The sequence below is a fragment of the Lepidochelys kempii genome, chromosome 1 (assembly GCF_965140265.1).
Source record: "Lepidochelys kempii isolate rLepKem1 chromosome 1, rLepKem1.hap2, whole genome shotgun sequence".
Taxonomy (NCBI): Eukaryota; Metazoa; Chordata; order Testudines; family Cheloniidae; genus Lepidochelys; species Lepidochelys kempii.
The window spans coordinates 304,642,568-304,660,123 of NC_133256.1; the positions used below are offsets into that span (position 1 = coordinate 304,642,568).

Sequence of the window (17,556 nt, forward strand, 5' to 3'; positions counted from 1 at the left end):
ACTTGGAAGATTTTCCCTCTCCAGGTTTTATGAAAATGCAATGAAGGTGCACAAACAAGCCCAAAGCTTCCTTTTTTTTTTTTTTTTTTTTTTGCTGACTATATAATAATAGTTAGCACCTTTCCACAAGCCCCTTACAAGGAAGGTAAGTATCATTCTCATTTTGCAGACAAGGAAACTGAGTCACAGAATGGGCAAATGGACTTGCTTGAGATCACACAGTAGGTCAATGCTGAATCTGGGAATGGAGCCCAGGTCTCCCACCTCCCCTTCCAGAAGCCATGTCACCTCATTGGGAGCATATTGAAGTGTGGCTCTTTTTAATAGCATCTCTTAGGTGGAAAGTAAATTCTCCTTTTGTTGCTATTTCTGTGCTTTGAGTAATGAGCAGTAACATTTTGTTGGTCATTTAAATGCCAGAATATAGAGCACTTAGACACACTTAGCAAGTTTAAAAGTTTCTGAGCAGACTGGCAGTCTGAAAAGCATTCAGCCGTACTCTTAGGGTTTGCTTTCATATTGGCCTTTCAGAAGGGCCCATTAGGATGCAAGCCTCTGAACAGTTATTTTGGGGAAAGTGTGTGTGTGTGAGAGAGAGGTGGGGGTTCTCCGCTTTTAAAAATGGCTGAAGGGTTTTTCCCCCCGGACTTCCCAGAAACACCTCTGCGCGGAGACCAAATGTGGAAAGTTTTAGCTTCAAAGAGAATTTTTCAGAATGTTCTGAGTATGTAAATGCCAAGGGCAGGAGAAAAAGGGGGATTATAGTGGAAATCCCAGGTCAGTTGTTACTATAAGTGGTCACTAGCAGGGGTAGACTCAAACAGACTGATGGAGTCTGTCTGCAGTGCAACCAAAGAAGAGGTTCTCTGACCTGCTGTTTTTGTGGTACTACCTTCTATGGCCCATTTTCCGAACTGATGGGCACCTGCAGCTCCCATTAGCTTTGCTCGGTGTTGTGGGTGCTCAGTACTTACGAAAATTAGGCCCCTAGGGACTGGAAGTCAGTTCTCCTGGGTTTTATTGCGATCTCTGCCACTGACTCACTGTATGACTGGGCAAATTATCAAAAGTGTGCACTCATTTTAGGCACCCAATTTGAGGTATCCTGGGCCTGATTTTTAAGATGCTCTGAGCTCCCACAGCTGCTCAAGTCAGGGCCCAGGGAGGCTGCACAGGAGCATGTGGGCAAATTTTACTCCCGCTTATGTTTCCTGCTCGCCCATACAGCCCTTAGTGCCGGTAAGCTCTTTGCGACGCTAAATAGAAGATACTATAGAAGTGCAAATGCTTATTTCTAATCAGACATTACGGTGGAATGCTGTCCTCTCTGCGCCATATGGTATTTACTGAATATTTCCAGCAACTAGTGCAAGAACGACAGGCATCAAGTTGCTAATCTCACAGAAACATTCTCAAAAAAATCAGTTTTTCGCACTGCAAGACCTGCGCTTCAGCTATAATCCATTATCTGCAGCCTGGTATTGAATGCCATGCAGAACATTTCCCCACTGCTTGATTTGTAACAGGTGGTATGTACAGAAATACTGGTTATAATTAGTCCTGTAACATTTATATTCATGGCACATGATGCTCACCTTACCTACTGCCAGTGCCCTGTTTGCTTAACTAATATGGAACTGCATGTTTCTTTTCTGTATCCAAGCTATTCAGTTGGAGAAGGAGAGAGAGAGAAAAGCTGAAAGAATAATTGGAGGATAATAATAAGTGCTTGGGTTAGCACATTTGTGCAGCGTTTCTCAGAACACTGACATTTGATGCAGGCCGAGTGAGAATTCTGAGTGGTGCTGAGGCAGTCCTATCTAGGTGTCCTCTTGTTCTGTGGGTATTTAGCTGCTTTCTGTTCCTCCTTGCATTCAAAATGTCAGCCGCCTCTGAAGACATTCAATAATTTTTAAAAAAGTAAAGGAAAATTGAACAGGACAGTCGGTATTGCACTCAACCCTCTCCTGAATTTAACCACGATTTATTTTTAGAACAAAAGCATCAAATATTCAGTAAGCAAAATACCGTATGTATTCAGCTGTCTTTTCCTCTGGAAGATTACTAAAGTCTAAATCTGAAAGCTAAATCCAAATCTTTATTGTTAATGTTTATTAGCAGCCCCCCTCCATATAATTTAAATGATGCAATGAGGAAGTGTGCTTTATATACATTTTCCCCTCCCTCATGTGATAATATTGTTCCAATATTTAGGCAGGGCTTTTTTATCCCAATGCATTTTAAGGATGATGGCCCTGGTCCTGCAATAAGCTCCCATGTAGGCACAGGACTCCACTCACATAGAGCTCATTGCAAGATTGGGGCCTACATCAAAAGATCATTTCATCCATCCCTGAAATGCAGCCATCTCTGGTTGCAGTGAAATGCAATAACATTACTCTACAGTTTTAGGACAGAAGCAAAATATGCCTTATCCAGTTGAACTTGCTGGAGGAATGTAGGCAGGCAGAATGTAATGACCCAAGTTGGCTCTTGCCCAGGGTTAATAACCTTCTTACAGTGGGAAATGTAGGTTCTTTGAGCGTGTGGTCAGTGTGGAGCCCCCTGGAGATGCACATATGCCTCAAGTGCAAGGCCAGGTATTTTTTTACTAGCAATGCCTAGCAGGGCAACATATGTGCCCTGAGGCTCTTCTGTTACCTGCACAATTTAAGGCTCTCACCCCCTACCTTCTCTTTTGGTAGTCAGGAAGTAAGGGACACAACTTTACCCCTTCGTGGGCTCAGAGCTAACACCCCTTCCTGGTGGACGCAGGGCTCTGTGGGTCTTTGCCCAGTGAAAAGAGCCTTACACAGGAATATCCTTAACCTCTATTTATTAAGAGTTATCAAAACAGAATACACACACTAAGCATACAATGCTCAGGACTCCCAAGTGCGCAGCCGACCTTCCTCCTACTGGCCAGGCAAGCTTCAGTTGCTGTACAGCATGGTCATGCAGAGTATTCTGGCAGCTTTGATCTTGAGCTGTGCGGGGTCCTGGAAGTGGGTTCTCTTTCATTTCTTCTTCAACCCCAATTTTTATAATGAAACTTGAGTCCTGTCTATTTGTATGTTAACCAGTCCTGTTTATTTAAGTATTATGAAACAATTCTTTAACAAGTCCTAACACATTGCAAAACAGTTCTTTAACCAGTCAGACCCCACACCACTTTAGTTGATTCAAATCTTGCAAAATTAGTTATGCAACAGACAGAAACAATTAAAGACTCAGACAGAGACCACAGAGATAAACAGTAGAGAGATAGGGACCATAAAAGCAAAACAATAGAGAAGTATAAATTTCACAATCACAACTGTTGATAAGTGGTTTCTTTCCAGACAGAGTGTTATCAAAGAAAGTTTTCTTTAAACATTTTAAGATCTGTTTCTTTTTCTGGTGATGGTGGGTGATTAGGACAGAAGTGCCTTCTTAACAGACCAATATTACATTGTTTTGGTGCAATTTAGATGAAACGTGAGGATGTCTCTCTCTGCAACTTATCTCATGGCTGCTGTTTTTACTGCAGAAAAAGGCTCCGACCTTACACTTCATGCTGCCCTATGAGAGCATAAAAGGCAGGGCAGCTGCAGCCCTCCCTCAATTCCCTCTTATTACCCATGGCAGCAAGACAAAACCGTGGGAATCTCCAACCACTAGTTCTTAGCTCAGGCTAATCTTCAAAATCTTCTGCAAATCATCAGAACCACTTCTGATTTCTTGCTTCAGTTGCCAGGAACTGATCACCAGGTGTCTGGACTAAACATCACTGGCCAGACTCTCTGTACAGAGCTTCTATAATGGTGGACTCAAAACCTGCGGGCTTCAAGCCCTTTCCATCCTGTCATGGACTAAGCCCTCGGAAGGATGAGCATAGTAACTGTCTCTTCTGTCTGAGGGAATCGCACATTCCAAGCAGATGCTTGGTCTATTTATCCTTCTCCACAAGGACTTACTGATCATGAGAAACAAGGCTGAAACATCCCCTTTTGGAACAGATGAAGGTCTCATGAAAAATACTGGTTGTTCGGCTTCTTTTTCTTTATACATTTGACAGCACTTTGTGTGTGGTCAGTTTCATTGATCCCCTTGCACAATCCGTTAGTATCCCCCGTTGTTCCTGTGAGTCTTTCACACAACAGGTGAGAATTAAAAATTTTTTAAAAATGGGAATGTGTGATTAATACAAAAACCACAAAAATTGGCTGGAGGACTTACGGGCAGGGATACCACTTTTCACTCATTTTTAAAATGAACTGGATTTTAAGTTGGTGGGGTTTTGGTAACCATGGGTGATCAGGACTGAAGAATCGGTGCCCCCTAACTCCATTACTGACCGAAAGGGAAGAATGTCACTTATTGAATCACCAACTTCACTTAATGCAGCACCATAGTGCAGGTGTTTGTTGGAGGTCCCCACCCAACAACTACCTCACCCAGTTCTGCTTAGATGGTTTGATCCAGCGGGATCATAGAATGAGTAGAATTGCTGCAAGCTAAACTTGTAGGGTGGAAAAATGTTACACTCTTCACAAGAGAAACTCCTGTTCTTTTTTCTCTTCCCAGCCCATCCAGTCTGTGTGTGTAACTATATCTCCCTATCTATTCTATATCTATATATGAGTTGATTTTATTCAGTTTATTTTAACAATAAAAACACATTCCTCTCTGATTCTTTAAGACTGTGTAAAGGCCCTTTTGCTGGATGCTTGTTAAACCTCCAAAGATGTTTAGGGACTTAGTTATATAGATTATTACTGTGTTAGAATTATTTATAAAACAGTACCGGATGGTCAGGACTTGAATACTCACTTCAAATAGATGGCAGTGTTGTGTAATTTATTCATGCCAACTTTTGCGGGGAGGTATTTGCAGTTTGTGTCCTGTTGAGGCTTCCACTATATCCTTTTATAGAGTCATAGATTCTAAGGCCAGAAGGGACCATTGTGATCATCGAGTATTTCTTCCTGTATAAACTGTAGTGCAGGCCATAGAATTTCCCAAAAATAATTCCTAGAGCAGATCTCTGAGAAAAGCGTCCAATCTTGATTTTAAAATTGTCAGTGCTGGAGAATCCACCATGAACACTGGTAAATTGTTCCAATAATTAATTACGCTTAGTGTTAAAAATGTATGCCTTATTTTCACTGTGAATTTGTCTAGCTTCGGCTTCCAACCATTGGTTTGTGTTACACATTTCTCTGCTAGATTCAATTATTATTGAAATATTAAATATTTGTTCCCCACGTAGGTCTCCTATGGACTGTAATCAGATCATCCCCTATCCCTCTCTTTGTTAAGCTAAATAGATTGATCTCCTTGAGTCTATCTTTATAAGGCAGGTTTTCTAAACCTGTAATCAGTCTCATGGCTCTTCTCTCCAATTTATCAACATCCTTTGAGTATCAGAATTGGAAACAGTATTCCAGCAATCACACCAGTGCCAAATATAGAGGTAAAATAATCTCTTTACTCCTATTAAACAGTTCCCTATTTATGCATCCCGGATCTCATTAGTTCTTTTTGGCCACTGCATCACACTGGGAGTGCCTATTCAGCTGATTATCCACCCCTAAACCCAAATCTTTTTCAGAGTCACTGCTTCCCAGGGTAGGGTCTACCATCCTGTAAGTGTGGCCTACACATTTTTTTCCCAGATGTACACCTCTACATTTAGCCATATTAAAACACGTATTGTTTAAAGCAATTTGCAATGCTTTCACTTAGATATCCTGTATGTGTACCACACTTATCCATATCTCTGTTACACAAAACAGGATTGTCCTCAGGACCTGAGTGCAAACTTCAGTGGTATCTACAGAGCTACCATAGAAACCTCCCAATCATCAAAAGCGTTTGTTACCCTTGAAACCTCCAGATAACCTATGTTGTATTGTCACAGTCAAACTTAGTGCTAAACCTTCCCTGAAAATTCCCAGGAATGTAGGGAATGTGGTGATAGATTTCCTCATACTGTAGCACCTTTCCATTTGGTATAAATTACTATCTGAGTGACTAGTATCGTAAAGGGGGGGCGTTAATTAGAGCAATAATGAACCACACTTGATGAAAAAATAATTTTCCTACTTTCAATGCCACATTACCCAGAGCACCAATTATTGAAATTATTGAAAAAAAATATTACAATACTTTCCTGTTCTAGTGAGTTTTACAGGTAGCTTAATACAGAAAAGTGGTGTGACTGTTTCTCTTAATTTCTTCCACAAAACTCATCTTATTGGAATTCAGTGTTCTTTCTCCATCTAATGCTGTATCATTGCACCTCTAGAGTGGCATCAAGAATTGTCCAACATTTGTCAGTGATAGAAAAATAGGATTCTCTACAGCTTTACTACAAAGATGAACTTAAATAAACACTCCCCACCTCTCCTCCCCCCCCCCCCCGAAAATCAATTTTCTTTCACCCATCTTTCCCATAACAAACAGCAGACGTTATGTAAGCAGGAAGCACAGATATATTTTCAGTAATAGGATAATGACATTAGCGACTATGCATCCTGGGCAAGTCTCCATGAACTTGCTGCCTCTTATCATTCTAATGTTTCTCACAAGCATCTCACAATTGCTTAGATACCAAGGTGAACAGCATCTTTGCAATTCCTAAAATATAGAGGTTCGATACAGGAAGATTCTTGAGCGTATAGATTCCTTGTAGCATTCCCTGCTCTTGTTCAAACACATTCTGCTCAGCCAGTGTAAGGAGACACCTAATATTGCTCGGGCACAGCCTACCTTAGGTGCCATGTTGATGTTGACAGTTGAGTGGATCAAGATTTTTCATTTAAGATTTTTTGTTTTTAAACAAAAAATGGCTTTTCAGTCAAAACAGACATTTTCTATTTTGGAATATCTGTTTTTGAGAAAATTTTTAGCTAAAAAAACAAACCAACAACAATAACAAAATATTCTAGTTTTTTGGCAACTGGACCAGACAGGTGACACTTTTCAGTTAAACCAAAAATTTGTGTCTGACTAGCTGAAAGTTTTCAGTTTTTTGGTTGCTGAAAACTAAACAATTTTCAGTGTGTGTTTTTATGATGAATACCTGAAAATTTTGTAGAAAAAATTAAACAACAATGAAAAATCTTTTATTTTCCTCAACGTTTTTTTTTGGAGGGGCGGAGAATGCCCTGACCAGCTCTAGTTCTCAGCCAAATAGTAGGTCACCACACAGTTTGGGGTGGGAGGAGTACATGAGGGGAGAAATCTCAGGCTCCTTCCCCCTTTCTCTAAACCATTTCACTAAGATTTTGAAACAGGAATACTCTGTGCCTGCCCCCTCATCCTCCCTGTCTCAAGGTAGGGATGGCCTTTTCTGGGAGTTAGACTTCACCGACCAGTGCCTAGTTAGTTGCTTCCCAGGTGATTGGTTTGAGGTGAGGGATCGGGTGATAGCTTCTTGGTCACCTGGTCCTTGGATAAAAGGCCAAGAAGCAAGTCTGATAGGAGAAAGGTCCTCTGTCTCTTCATATCTCTCTAAGGGGCAGTGAGAGGACTAGGTATATGCACATGATTATAGAAAGGGTCTACCACTTGACCCAGAGTTCAGAGGTCTTTCTACAATGCAGGAGTCTGTGAGACCTTTTTTGTCTTTTGTTGTTTCACAAACACCAGCAGTTGATCAATGTCTGAGTTATCACCCAGCAATGAGGGTTGCCTACTCTAATCTTAATTATCTAAGGCATTGAAGCTAATCCTCGTAGCAAACCTTTAACGAAAGGTGCTTTTTTAATTAATAATGAACATAATGATCCTTCTAGCTGCAAGTGCAAAATCAAATGGAATCAATACCCCACACTTAGCATGTCAGAAAAGGGCAAAACCTATTCTATCTGCAGGTTGAACTGTGCTGATCTGGTACTTAGAACAAAAGCCATTAATTGTCTTAAGTGACTCCATATAATGAAGTTTAGTAATTGGCTTTCATTTTAGTACAGCTTTAAAAGGCTAAACTTCATAAACCTATCTAAGGCCTCAGTCTAAGGTATAGTATAGGTAATAGGCACATGAGATTTAACAAACACCACGTAGCCTATCTACATTATTCCAAAACTTGTTGCAGTACTTAGTGCCATTTCATCTAATTAGCCCACTGTGCAATGAAATAAACTGAGATAGTATTCCAGCTATAGCATAAGTGGGATTGCTTTGTGAGGGAGCAGGGAGTATTTAGCAAGTTGCAAATGTATCTGGCTCATGATGTGTGCTGTAGCTTTCCCTCCAGAGAGTTGGGTTTTCTCTTGCTGTACATGCGCTTTCTCTTACAAGAGAAAGGAGCATGATGCATGTCTAAAAGGAAATAGAGAATACAGATAAATTATAATATTCAGAAACCACACTACCAGCACAGTGCATCAAGGCTTCTCATTTTCGAGCACTGTGATATCAGAACTTACCCTACCTTTCTCGGACAGATGTGTACATGATTATAGAAGGGGACCACAACTTGACCCAACAGTTAAGATGTCTTTCTGCAATACATGTTCTGGTCATGCATGCAAGCAGTTTCAGTCTGAGGAGTCTTGTAGTGCTGCAGAGTGAAGAAAGGAAATCCCCAGTCACAACCACACTGGAACACTTCTCCATGCAGTATTGCATTAAAGTACAACTAAGACGACAGAGAAGTCCTGGATATCTTAAAATGGTATAGATCTGAATAAGTGTTGATAGGGTCTTATATGAGTTTGCAAACAAAAAAATTAATTATAAAGGAGTTAAGGTTGAAAGTGTGTTGCAGTAGAGTCCAGCTAACAAGCAGAAACAATATTATACTTTACACAAATTCTCCACTTTAAAACCATCCCAACCATTAGACTGTCTGGAGAGGAACAGCTAATGGAATCATTTTGGCATGGCCATATCACCCTTCATTGCTCATTCTCAGTCCATCCAGCTTACACCATCTGCTCATTACTGTTATTGTTGTTTGTGTTACTAGCAGTCCCACCTGATATCAGAGCACTGTGCTAGACACATACAAGAAAGAGTAAGAGATAGCCCATGCCCTAAGGAGCTTACTATTGAAAGAGACAAAACAGATAAAGGGAGGGGGAAGATACAAAGGCACAGAAAGATGAAGTGACTTGCCCAAGGTCACACAGTAGGTCGGTGGCAGAGCTGGGAATGAAACCCAGGTTCAAAGTGCCGCCCAGCAGCTGTTATCTCCATCTAGGGTGATCAGATGTCCAGATTTTATAGGGACAGTCCCGATATTCAGGGCTTCGTCTTATATAGGTGCCTATTACCCCCCACTCTCTGCCTTGATTTTTCACCCTTACTAGCTGGTCAGTCTATCCCCATCTGCTCATTAATCCCCAGAAAATGACTTCTCTTGAGTTTGTTCTTGAAGATGAGAAAACCTCAAAATATGAGACGTCTGGATTTTTTAATGGGGGTGCAGTTTCAGTTGGTTTGTACAGGGTTCATTGCTGCCAGTGCATTAGCCAGTCTGAATGCTCAGACTGGCCCAGCCTTCCATTCAGTTTACAATTAGCAGTAGCTGTGCAATGAACTCAAGTCACCATTGTATTGTGAAGACCAGTGGTAATGTCCCTGCTTTTTTGCAGCATGGTGCCCATGCTACTCCAGATCTGCATCACAATAGCTGCTTTCATGCAGTATGAACTGATCTCTCTTTCCATATCTGTATACTCAAAATCCATAAACCATGGAACTCAAGATTCCTTTAAATACCCATTACCGTAAATAAAGGATTGAAAAATATTAAACTATTTTTAAAATGTTTTAAAAATACATGGAAGTATAGAAACCGTAACATGTTTGTTATTGCCAAGAGCCACATACTCTACTTGAGTTTTGATATCCTGGGTTGGCCTTATGCATATTTGACACCAGAGAATAATTTGCTCGCTTCTTCACCTCCACCAAAATATTGAAATGGAAGAAATATCAGTGGAGCAGTGAAAGGTGTCTGCTTCAAACCAGGATGTTTTCTTATTCAATTAGTCAGTATTAGTACAGGTCCAGAGTGCTTTGATGATGTAAAACTCTGTGTAGGTTGCCAGATATTATTCATGTGAAGCTAGAGACAGCTTTTATGCCACATTTTGCCTCATCGTTTTCTCAGCAGGGCCCTGATCCACAACCACTGAAGTCCACAGGAGTCTTTTCCAGTAACTCCCGTGGCCCTTGAAACAGGCCTCAGATATCTGAATCTGACTCTGATTCAGGCCTTTTGCTCTAGCATGATGGTAGGTGGCTGAACTAAGTAAGTGGGCATCTGGATTTTCCTGTGCACTGCACAGAGGTGCTAATTATTTCTGGTAGAGCAAACATGTAATCATTCCCTCATTCTCAAGGCACTGATGTTTTCAAGTTTTGATTATTAATTTACACCAAGAGACCTTAGAGAAGGAAGCTACTTAGAATTTGCAAGAACTCAGTTACATTTGAAACGCACACTATCTCTGTTCAACTTTTAGGTGTTTTTTTCTTCTTCTTTGGTAATTTCTTTAGAATATTTGCAGAAGTAAAAACTCTTAATAGCTTCCCAGGAAAAAGCCCTATTATGGGACTAGGGTTTTTCTTGGTGCACCCCCTAATGGCTGGTTAACCTCAAATCTTCCTCCTTTATTTATATTTGAGGGGAAGAGGGGCCATGATACTCATATGTACCCGCCAATCTGACCTGAGTACACTTGTCCCAAATGAGTTATGGCCCTTCTAAAGATTGTTAGGGGGAGGACAATTTGAAGGGGTAGACAGTAAATGGCTCACTTTAAACTCAAGAACTCGTGGCTTTCCTCACTCTGAGGCAGGAACTCTGAACATTGGTTTGTCTGAGTGGGGTCCTTGAACTTTCACCTACTCATGCCTTCATTCACCATTGTTCCACTCCCACCCTGTCTGTGAGCCCTATGGGTTATAACTTACTTTTGAGATTGCAGTTATGGAGGGACCAACAAGCTGCGTTAAGATTGAGATGAGGTTTAGACATACATCAGAGATTCAAACTCTGATATGTATGCAAAATACAATGTATCCTGAACAAACATTGCAGTTTGCTCTTTCAGGACAAAATAAATTTTCAGTGAATTTATGAGTAAAGCTGTTAATTAGCCTGAGTTAAAATTAATTTTAAAATGGGTCATTTAAGGTATCTAGCAGTCTGTGTTAGACCCTTTTCCCCCAAATGATTTTGAATAATAGAATAACTACAGCCTGCAATATATTATCTCCACAAACACACTAAAAATATTTCAGCCATCTACAAAAGCCTTTGGAAGCAATTGGGATTTAACAATAATTAAAGGGAATAGGCTCTTGAGGAAAATCAGGCAGTTGGCGCTGAATATAGAAAAGCTAAATCCCAGCTTCCATTAATGTTCAGGCAAAACTCCTGTTGACTTCAAGGGGAGCACAGTCTGACCACATGTTTTCTCCTGTATTTAGTCTGATGGATATGGAAACATAGGTTTCACAGTGGAAAACAATTTGCTTTAATAATGAAACATACAGGGGGATTAATACCTTGTGGCAGAATAATTGTCATGGGTTAGTAGTTGTATTACTCTTTCAATTGAAGAAAAAAGCAAAGTGACTGAACATACGTAGGCCAGATAATCAGCTGATGTAAATCAGCGTAGCTCCAATAAATCGGTGGAACTATGCCAGTTTGCATCAGCTGAGAATGTGGCCCACATATTCTGAAGAACCTGCAGGCTTGTAGCCCTTTTTGTAGCAGCAATAGTATTAGGGTATGTCTGCACTGTCAGAGTTACAGCTCCGGCAGTTACAGCGCCGCTCAGAGAACGCTGAAGGGAAACCGCTGTTGCGTGTTCACACCTTCAGCTGCCTTCGCAATAGCGTGTTCACACTTGCAGTGGTATTCGGAGCGGTGAACTCGGGGCAGCTATCCCACAGAGCATCTCTTCCTCTTCTGCCGCTAAGAGTTGTGGGAAGGCGGAGGGGATGGTGGGACATCCTGGGCCCTGTCCCAATGCCCAGTGATGCATTGCTTTGCATCCCAGCAACCCCTGTGCTTCCGTCAGCATTTGGCGCCATCTTTCAGTGGTTTGTGTACTGCGTGCTATGCCTCTGGTCTGCAGGAATGGATCCCGCACTGTTGACCAATATGCTGCTTGCTCTCACTAACACGTTACAAGTGGCAGTGGAGTTATTTCTTAAACTACAAAGGCAAGAGGAGTTCGACATTGATCTTGCCATGCATAGTAGCTACGACACGAGATTGCTTGTGTCATTCACAGAGGTGCTGACCACAGTGGAACGCCGCTTTTGGGCTCGGGAAACAAGCACTGAGTGGTGGGATCACATTGTGATGCCCATCTGGGATGACGAGCAGTGGCTGCAGAACTTTCGGATGAGGAAAGTCACATTCATAGGACTGTGTGATGAGCTCGGCTCAGTCTTGCGGCGCAAGGACACGAAAATGAGAGCTGCCCTGTCATTGGAGAAGCACGTGGTGATTGCACTGTGGAAGCTGGCTACTCCAGACTGCTGCTGATCGGTCGCTAACCAGTTTGGAGTGGGAGAGTTGACCATTGGATTCGTGTTGACGGAAGTGTGCAGGGCCATTAATCGCATTCTGCTCCGAAAGACCACGACTCTGGGCAACATGCGTGACATTGTAGATGGCTTTGCACAAATGGGCTTCCCTAACTAAGGAGGGGCAATAGATGGCACGGATATTTCAATTCTGGCACCAGACCGCTAAGCCACCAAGTATATTTATTGGAAGGGGTATTTCTCAATGGTTCTCCAGGCGCTTGTGGATCACCGTGGGCGCTTCATGGACATTAACGCAGGCTGGTCCGGAAAGGTGCATGCCGCATGCATCTTTTGGAACACTGGCCTGTTCAGGAAGCTGCAAGCAGGGACTTTCTTCCCGGACCAGAAGATCACCGTCGGGGAAGTTGAAATACCATTGTGATCCTGGAAGACCCTGCCTACCCGTTAATACCGTGGCTTATGAAGCCATACATGGAGCATCTTAATAGCAGCAAGGAGCAGTTCAACAACAGGCTGAGCAAGTGCAGAATGACTGTTGAGAGTGCTTTTAGCTGTTTAAAGGCCCGCTGGCTCTGCCTCTATGGGAGGCTGGACCTGGCCAATGACAATATTCCTATGCTTATAGCTGTGTGCTGTACGCTCCATAATATTTGTGAAGGGAAGGATGAAAGCTTCACTCAGGGCTGGACCACTGAGGCTCAGCACCTGGGGACTGAATTTGAACAGCCAGAGACCAGGGCTATTAGAGGGGCACAGCACGGGGCCATAATGATCAGGGATGCCTTGAGGCAGCAATTTGAAGCTGAAAGCCACTAATATTTGTTGCTCGGGAGTGCAGTGCTTGTAATGCTAGGAGGTGATTGTGATTGGTGCAGACGATGCACTATGAAGGTTGAAAAAAAATTGCCTGTTACTTTGCAGGGCTCTCTTTGCTTTCAGTTAATAGACTAAAGATTGCTTTCAAACCAAAACAATTATTTTATTAAAAAACAACAACTGGAGGGGAGAGACAAACAAAAAAACACATCAAAACTGTGGGGGATGTGGGAAGGGAGGGTTCCAGGAGGAGGTGGGGTCCCAGGACGGTTAAAGATTTGTGTATGTCCAGGTATCATATGTAACCTGCTCCATTGGAGTACAGTGCAGCTGGTACTGTACTTCAGAAGGGCTAAACTGCAGAGGGACGGGTGTTGAGAGCACTGGGTACTGGGAGTCTGCAGGGCTGGACTGTGACGAGGGAGGAGTGAAATGCAGCGGGTACAGATTGGAGCCAGGAGGTTGATAAGAGTGTGTTGGCGGTGTCTAGGGGGCACATGGGAAAGAGTTTTGTGACAGCAGTTGCAGGGGAGGGCAGGCGCAGAGCTGCTTGGTTTGCAGTGCTCATAGCACCTGGAACGTGTCTGCTTGGCGCTCCATAACTTTTAAGAGCCGCTCCATGGTTTCATTCTGGTGCACTGTGTTTTCCTTTCAGTCCGTCTTCTTACTGTCCTCCCACTCCTTCAATTCTTGGTTTTTGGCCATGGAGTACATCATGACATCATGCAGAAAGTCCTCTTTAGTTCTTCGTGGCTGCTTTCTAATTCTGCGCAGTCATTCAGCCAGTGATAACAAAGGCTGGGCTCCCAAGGTCATATCTGTGCAGCCAAAATGCAATGTTTTACAGAAGCAGTATTGTTTGCAACACACAGACCACTGATTCAGTGATTTAAAACACAGCCACTATTCACATACCTGTCACTAACTGGCTGAACCCAGGCAAGCCACAAGACTCCCAAAATGGTGAGTAACCACAGGGGAAGGGGAAATCAGTGTTCTAGGACCGTACTGTACACTGGGCACATGGCTCTTGGGGAGAGCCAGAACGGTGCGAGAGGGGCCTTATAATCATTACTGTCCCCACATTTTCCACAGGCTGTTCATTATGGAAGATACCTCGCTGCTGAGGGTGAGCAGGGAATCAAGGGATGGTCTTCTCGAAGACTGCAGCTCTTTCCCTGGTCCTTATGCTGCTTGCCTGTGTGCAGCAATGGTCCTTCCCACCCTCCCCCCCCAGTGATGGCAGAGTGGCACAGAAAAGTTACCCTTAATGGGGAAAGAAACAAAACAGCTCTGCCAAAGATCCTGCGGCAGCGGATTGCCCAGTATCTCCATGTGAGTTTCCTGTGAAGAGAGGGAGTCAATCAACACCCTGTTCCATCACTCAGACTAGGCACGTGGTGGTAAGCGCATCATACAGACAGAAGCCTACTTTCTGCAACCCTCCTGCTCCCAACAACTCACTTCGGAGATTCCCAAAATCAAAGCTACTTACCAGGGGCCTCCTCTCCTGTTTGCACTTCGCCAAGCTCCGACAGCTGTGACTGGCTAACCTCCTCCGGGGTATAGAAGAACTCCTGGCTGCCTGCATCTCTGACCTCCGAGTCATGCTCTGCCCCGGGTCTCCCTCTCCCTCCACATCCTCTTCCAAGATTTCCTCCTACTGGATCGGTTCACTCTCAACTGGCACCCAAGTATCCACAGTGGCCTTCTGTCCATAGGTATCATAATTCCTATGGCTGGAGCGCAGCTGAGACTGCACAGCCTCCTCTCCCCAAATGCTGATGAGGTCCAGCAGCTCGGCATTGTGTCGCTTCTCTCTGTCCCCCTGTGCAGGGACTTGGGGCTACTTGCTCTGTATAAATGTGGATCCAATATCCCTTCTCTGAGACGCGCTGAGACCACTGCACGCGTCACCGAGCAAACAGGAAGGGGACTTTCAAAATTCCCAAGGAATTTAAGGGGTGGGGCTGACAGTTGCTCACCTGAGGGCAGGGCAGTAGAGTTCATACCGATGACCAGAGAGGCGAGAACTGGCATTGTGGGACACCTCCCGGAGGCCAATCGCAGCGCTGTAATCGCCACGGTGTCTACACGGGCACCGCAGCGCTGTACCCCGGCACAGAAACCTCTACGCCTCTTGTCGGGGTGGGTTTTTTACAGCGCTGCAACTGTGCAGTTTCTGTGCACTAAGTAGCTTGGCAGCGTGTACCCCTCGGGAGTTACAGCACTCAAAGCGGCTTTACTGCTCACAAACTTGCCGGTGTAGACAAGGCCTAAGAGGAGGGAGCTGTTTTAGCAAGAAGCAGTTAAAGTTAACACAGTGGAATCCAGCAGTATGAGAGAGAGAACACGCAAAGAAGGAGAAACCAGGAGCATTGGCACAAAGATTGTATCACTAAAAATCCCCTCCACCGTAGAACGATTTCTGCTCACTTCTGATTATTAAAATATGAATCAGTATAGACTGTTTGTGACGAAGACAATGGCGAACTTTCCAAATGCCCTTTGGAGGAATTGGGAATATTCAGAAGGTGAAATTCTATACTCACTTGCACGAAGTTTGAGCAACTCTGCAGGACTTAGGATAGATGTCCCGTCTCTCTGTCCCCCTGTGCAGGGACTTGGGGCTATTTGCTCTGTATAAATATGGATCCAATATCCCTTCTCCCAGCTTCTGACAAGCACCATGCCAACAACAGTCCCCTTGACAGAGGGCCTGTTTGGAGTCTGTGTCAAGGAGCCTATAACTGTCTTGGGGTTCATTAAAAAACACACCAATGAATGAGAAAGGAATGAAACTTTAATAAAACAAACTGGACAGCATCTTTGGTGAATTGCTGCACACAGCTTTGGGGTGTTCCCAGCCCTCTCCTCCAGAGCACATCTCCAAATTCCTATGTTCATAATACTGTCCCTTATGAGGGAGCATCTCTAAATCATAATTTTCTACAAACATCCATACAGAGCCCACTTCCCAAAGCACCACAGGTATGGTGCTTCCCCTGAGCAGGAGTTGCTCCTCTGCCCTACTCCATGGAGAGGCAATCCAGAGCTTAAGTGGACAGAGGAGTTTGCACAGTCCTCTACGTGGACAAATTTTCCTTGATATAGCGTTCACTCAGTGTGGTTGATAATGATAAGACCTGAGTGACTGTGCTTAACTCATCTGCTCTCAAGACAGAAAATTCTCTGTTTGCAACAGTGCCCTCTCACAACTCAACAGAAAATGCTGCTTTAAGTGATACGGACAGAATCAATATTCCGCCCAGACTCCAAATGGGCCCTATGTCAATGTCCCAGTTTCTAAAGCTCGAAGGCACCATGGCTTTAGTATTTTGGTAAATCACTCAATCTCTGTCATTAAAACATTGGGAAATCAAAACCCACTTGGGTAATGTTCCTGATTTAATGACGAACTCTAATGGTCCATGCCCCGTTAGGTTACTCCTGTGCCCGGGAACTGAAGGGGAAGCACCTCAATAAAGTCTGCTGCAGTTCAACCACTGAAGTCATCATTGGCATTGTAGCAAAGTAATGACCGGCACACATGTACAGCAATATCCCAGCAGATGTTTTTTTGCAGGAATATATTCGCCTAAGAAGGGCAGTAGATTTAGTTGGCAGACTATAATTTTATCAGTGACACCATCAGGGTTCCATTTCGATTATGTCTCAAGCTTACATTTGCATGCCAGAATGAGGAATATTTTCTTCAAAAGGAAGGGTGGGTGGTTTGAACAGAGCAAAGCTTATTACAGTCTTTCCATTTCTCTTCCTTCTCAGCATAGCCTTGGGCTGGATTTAGCAGGCACTAATGTTTCATAGTTAGTTTGTATTTGAAAAGAAATCAGGTGTGATGGAAATCCTGACTATTGCATCTGTTCCTCAACTGGTGTAAATAAGGATAGCTCCATTTAAGACAGTGAAATCAGTGAAAGTAGGTGAATTTACTCCAGCTAAGTTTTGGCTCATTATTGTTTCCAGTTTGTTTGAAGGGTAAAACTAACACAGAACTAAAAAGGATGGGATCTGGTTCTTGACTTCACTCTCCCAGTTTGATGCTAGTGTAAATTCAGTAGAATGAAAAATCACACATACACGCTCTTTAACAATTTCTAGTTTCTTCAGGAAAAATATGAGAAAAGATGCATGCAGAAACAACACAAAGCTTCTGCCTGGCAGAGTTTCAAGTTCTATGTGATTCTTTTCTGGTAGACAATTCTATTT

At 43.2% G+C, this 17,556-nt stretch overlaps 1 protein-coding gene across 6 annotated transcripts in view; it reads left to right on the plus strand.

The window, feature by feature from the left end:
• Window positions 1-17,556, plus strand: part of ST7 (suppression of tumorigenicity 7) — a 233,567-nt gene that overhangs the window by 107,573 nt on the left and 108,438 nt on the right. The window contains exon 1 of one of the 6 annotated variants that reach the window (XM_073328157.1): window positions 15,187-15,860. The exons of the other annotated variants lie outside the window; for them this stretch is intronic. Within the exon in view, the coding sequence (XP_073184258.1) occupies window positions 15,779-15,860 (82 nt within the window). The 5' untranslated portion in view covers window positions 15,187-15,778. Of the gene's footprint in view, window positions 1-15,186; window positions 15,861-17,556 lie in introns of those variants that run through there. 6 annotated transcript variants of the gene reach the window in all.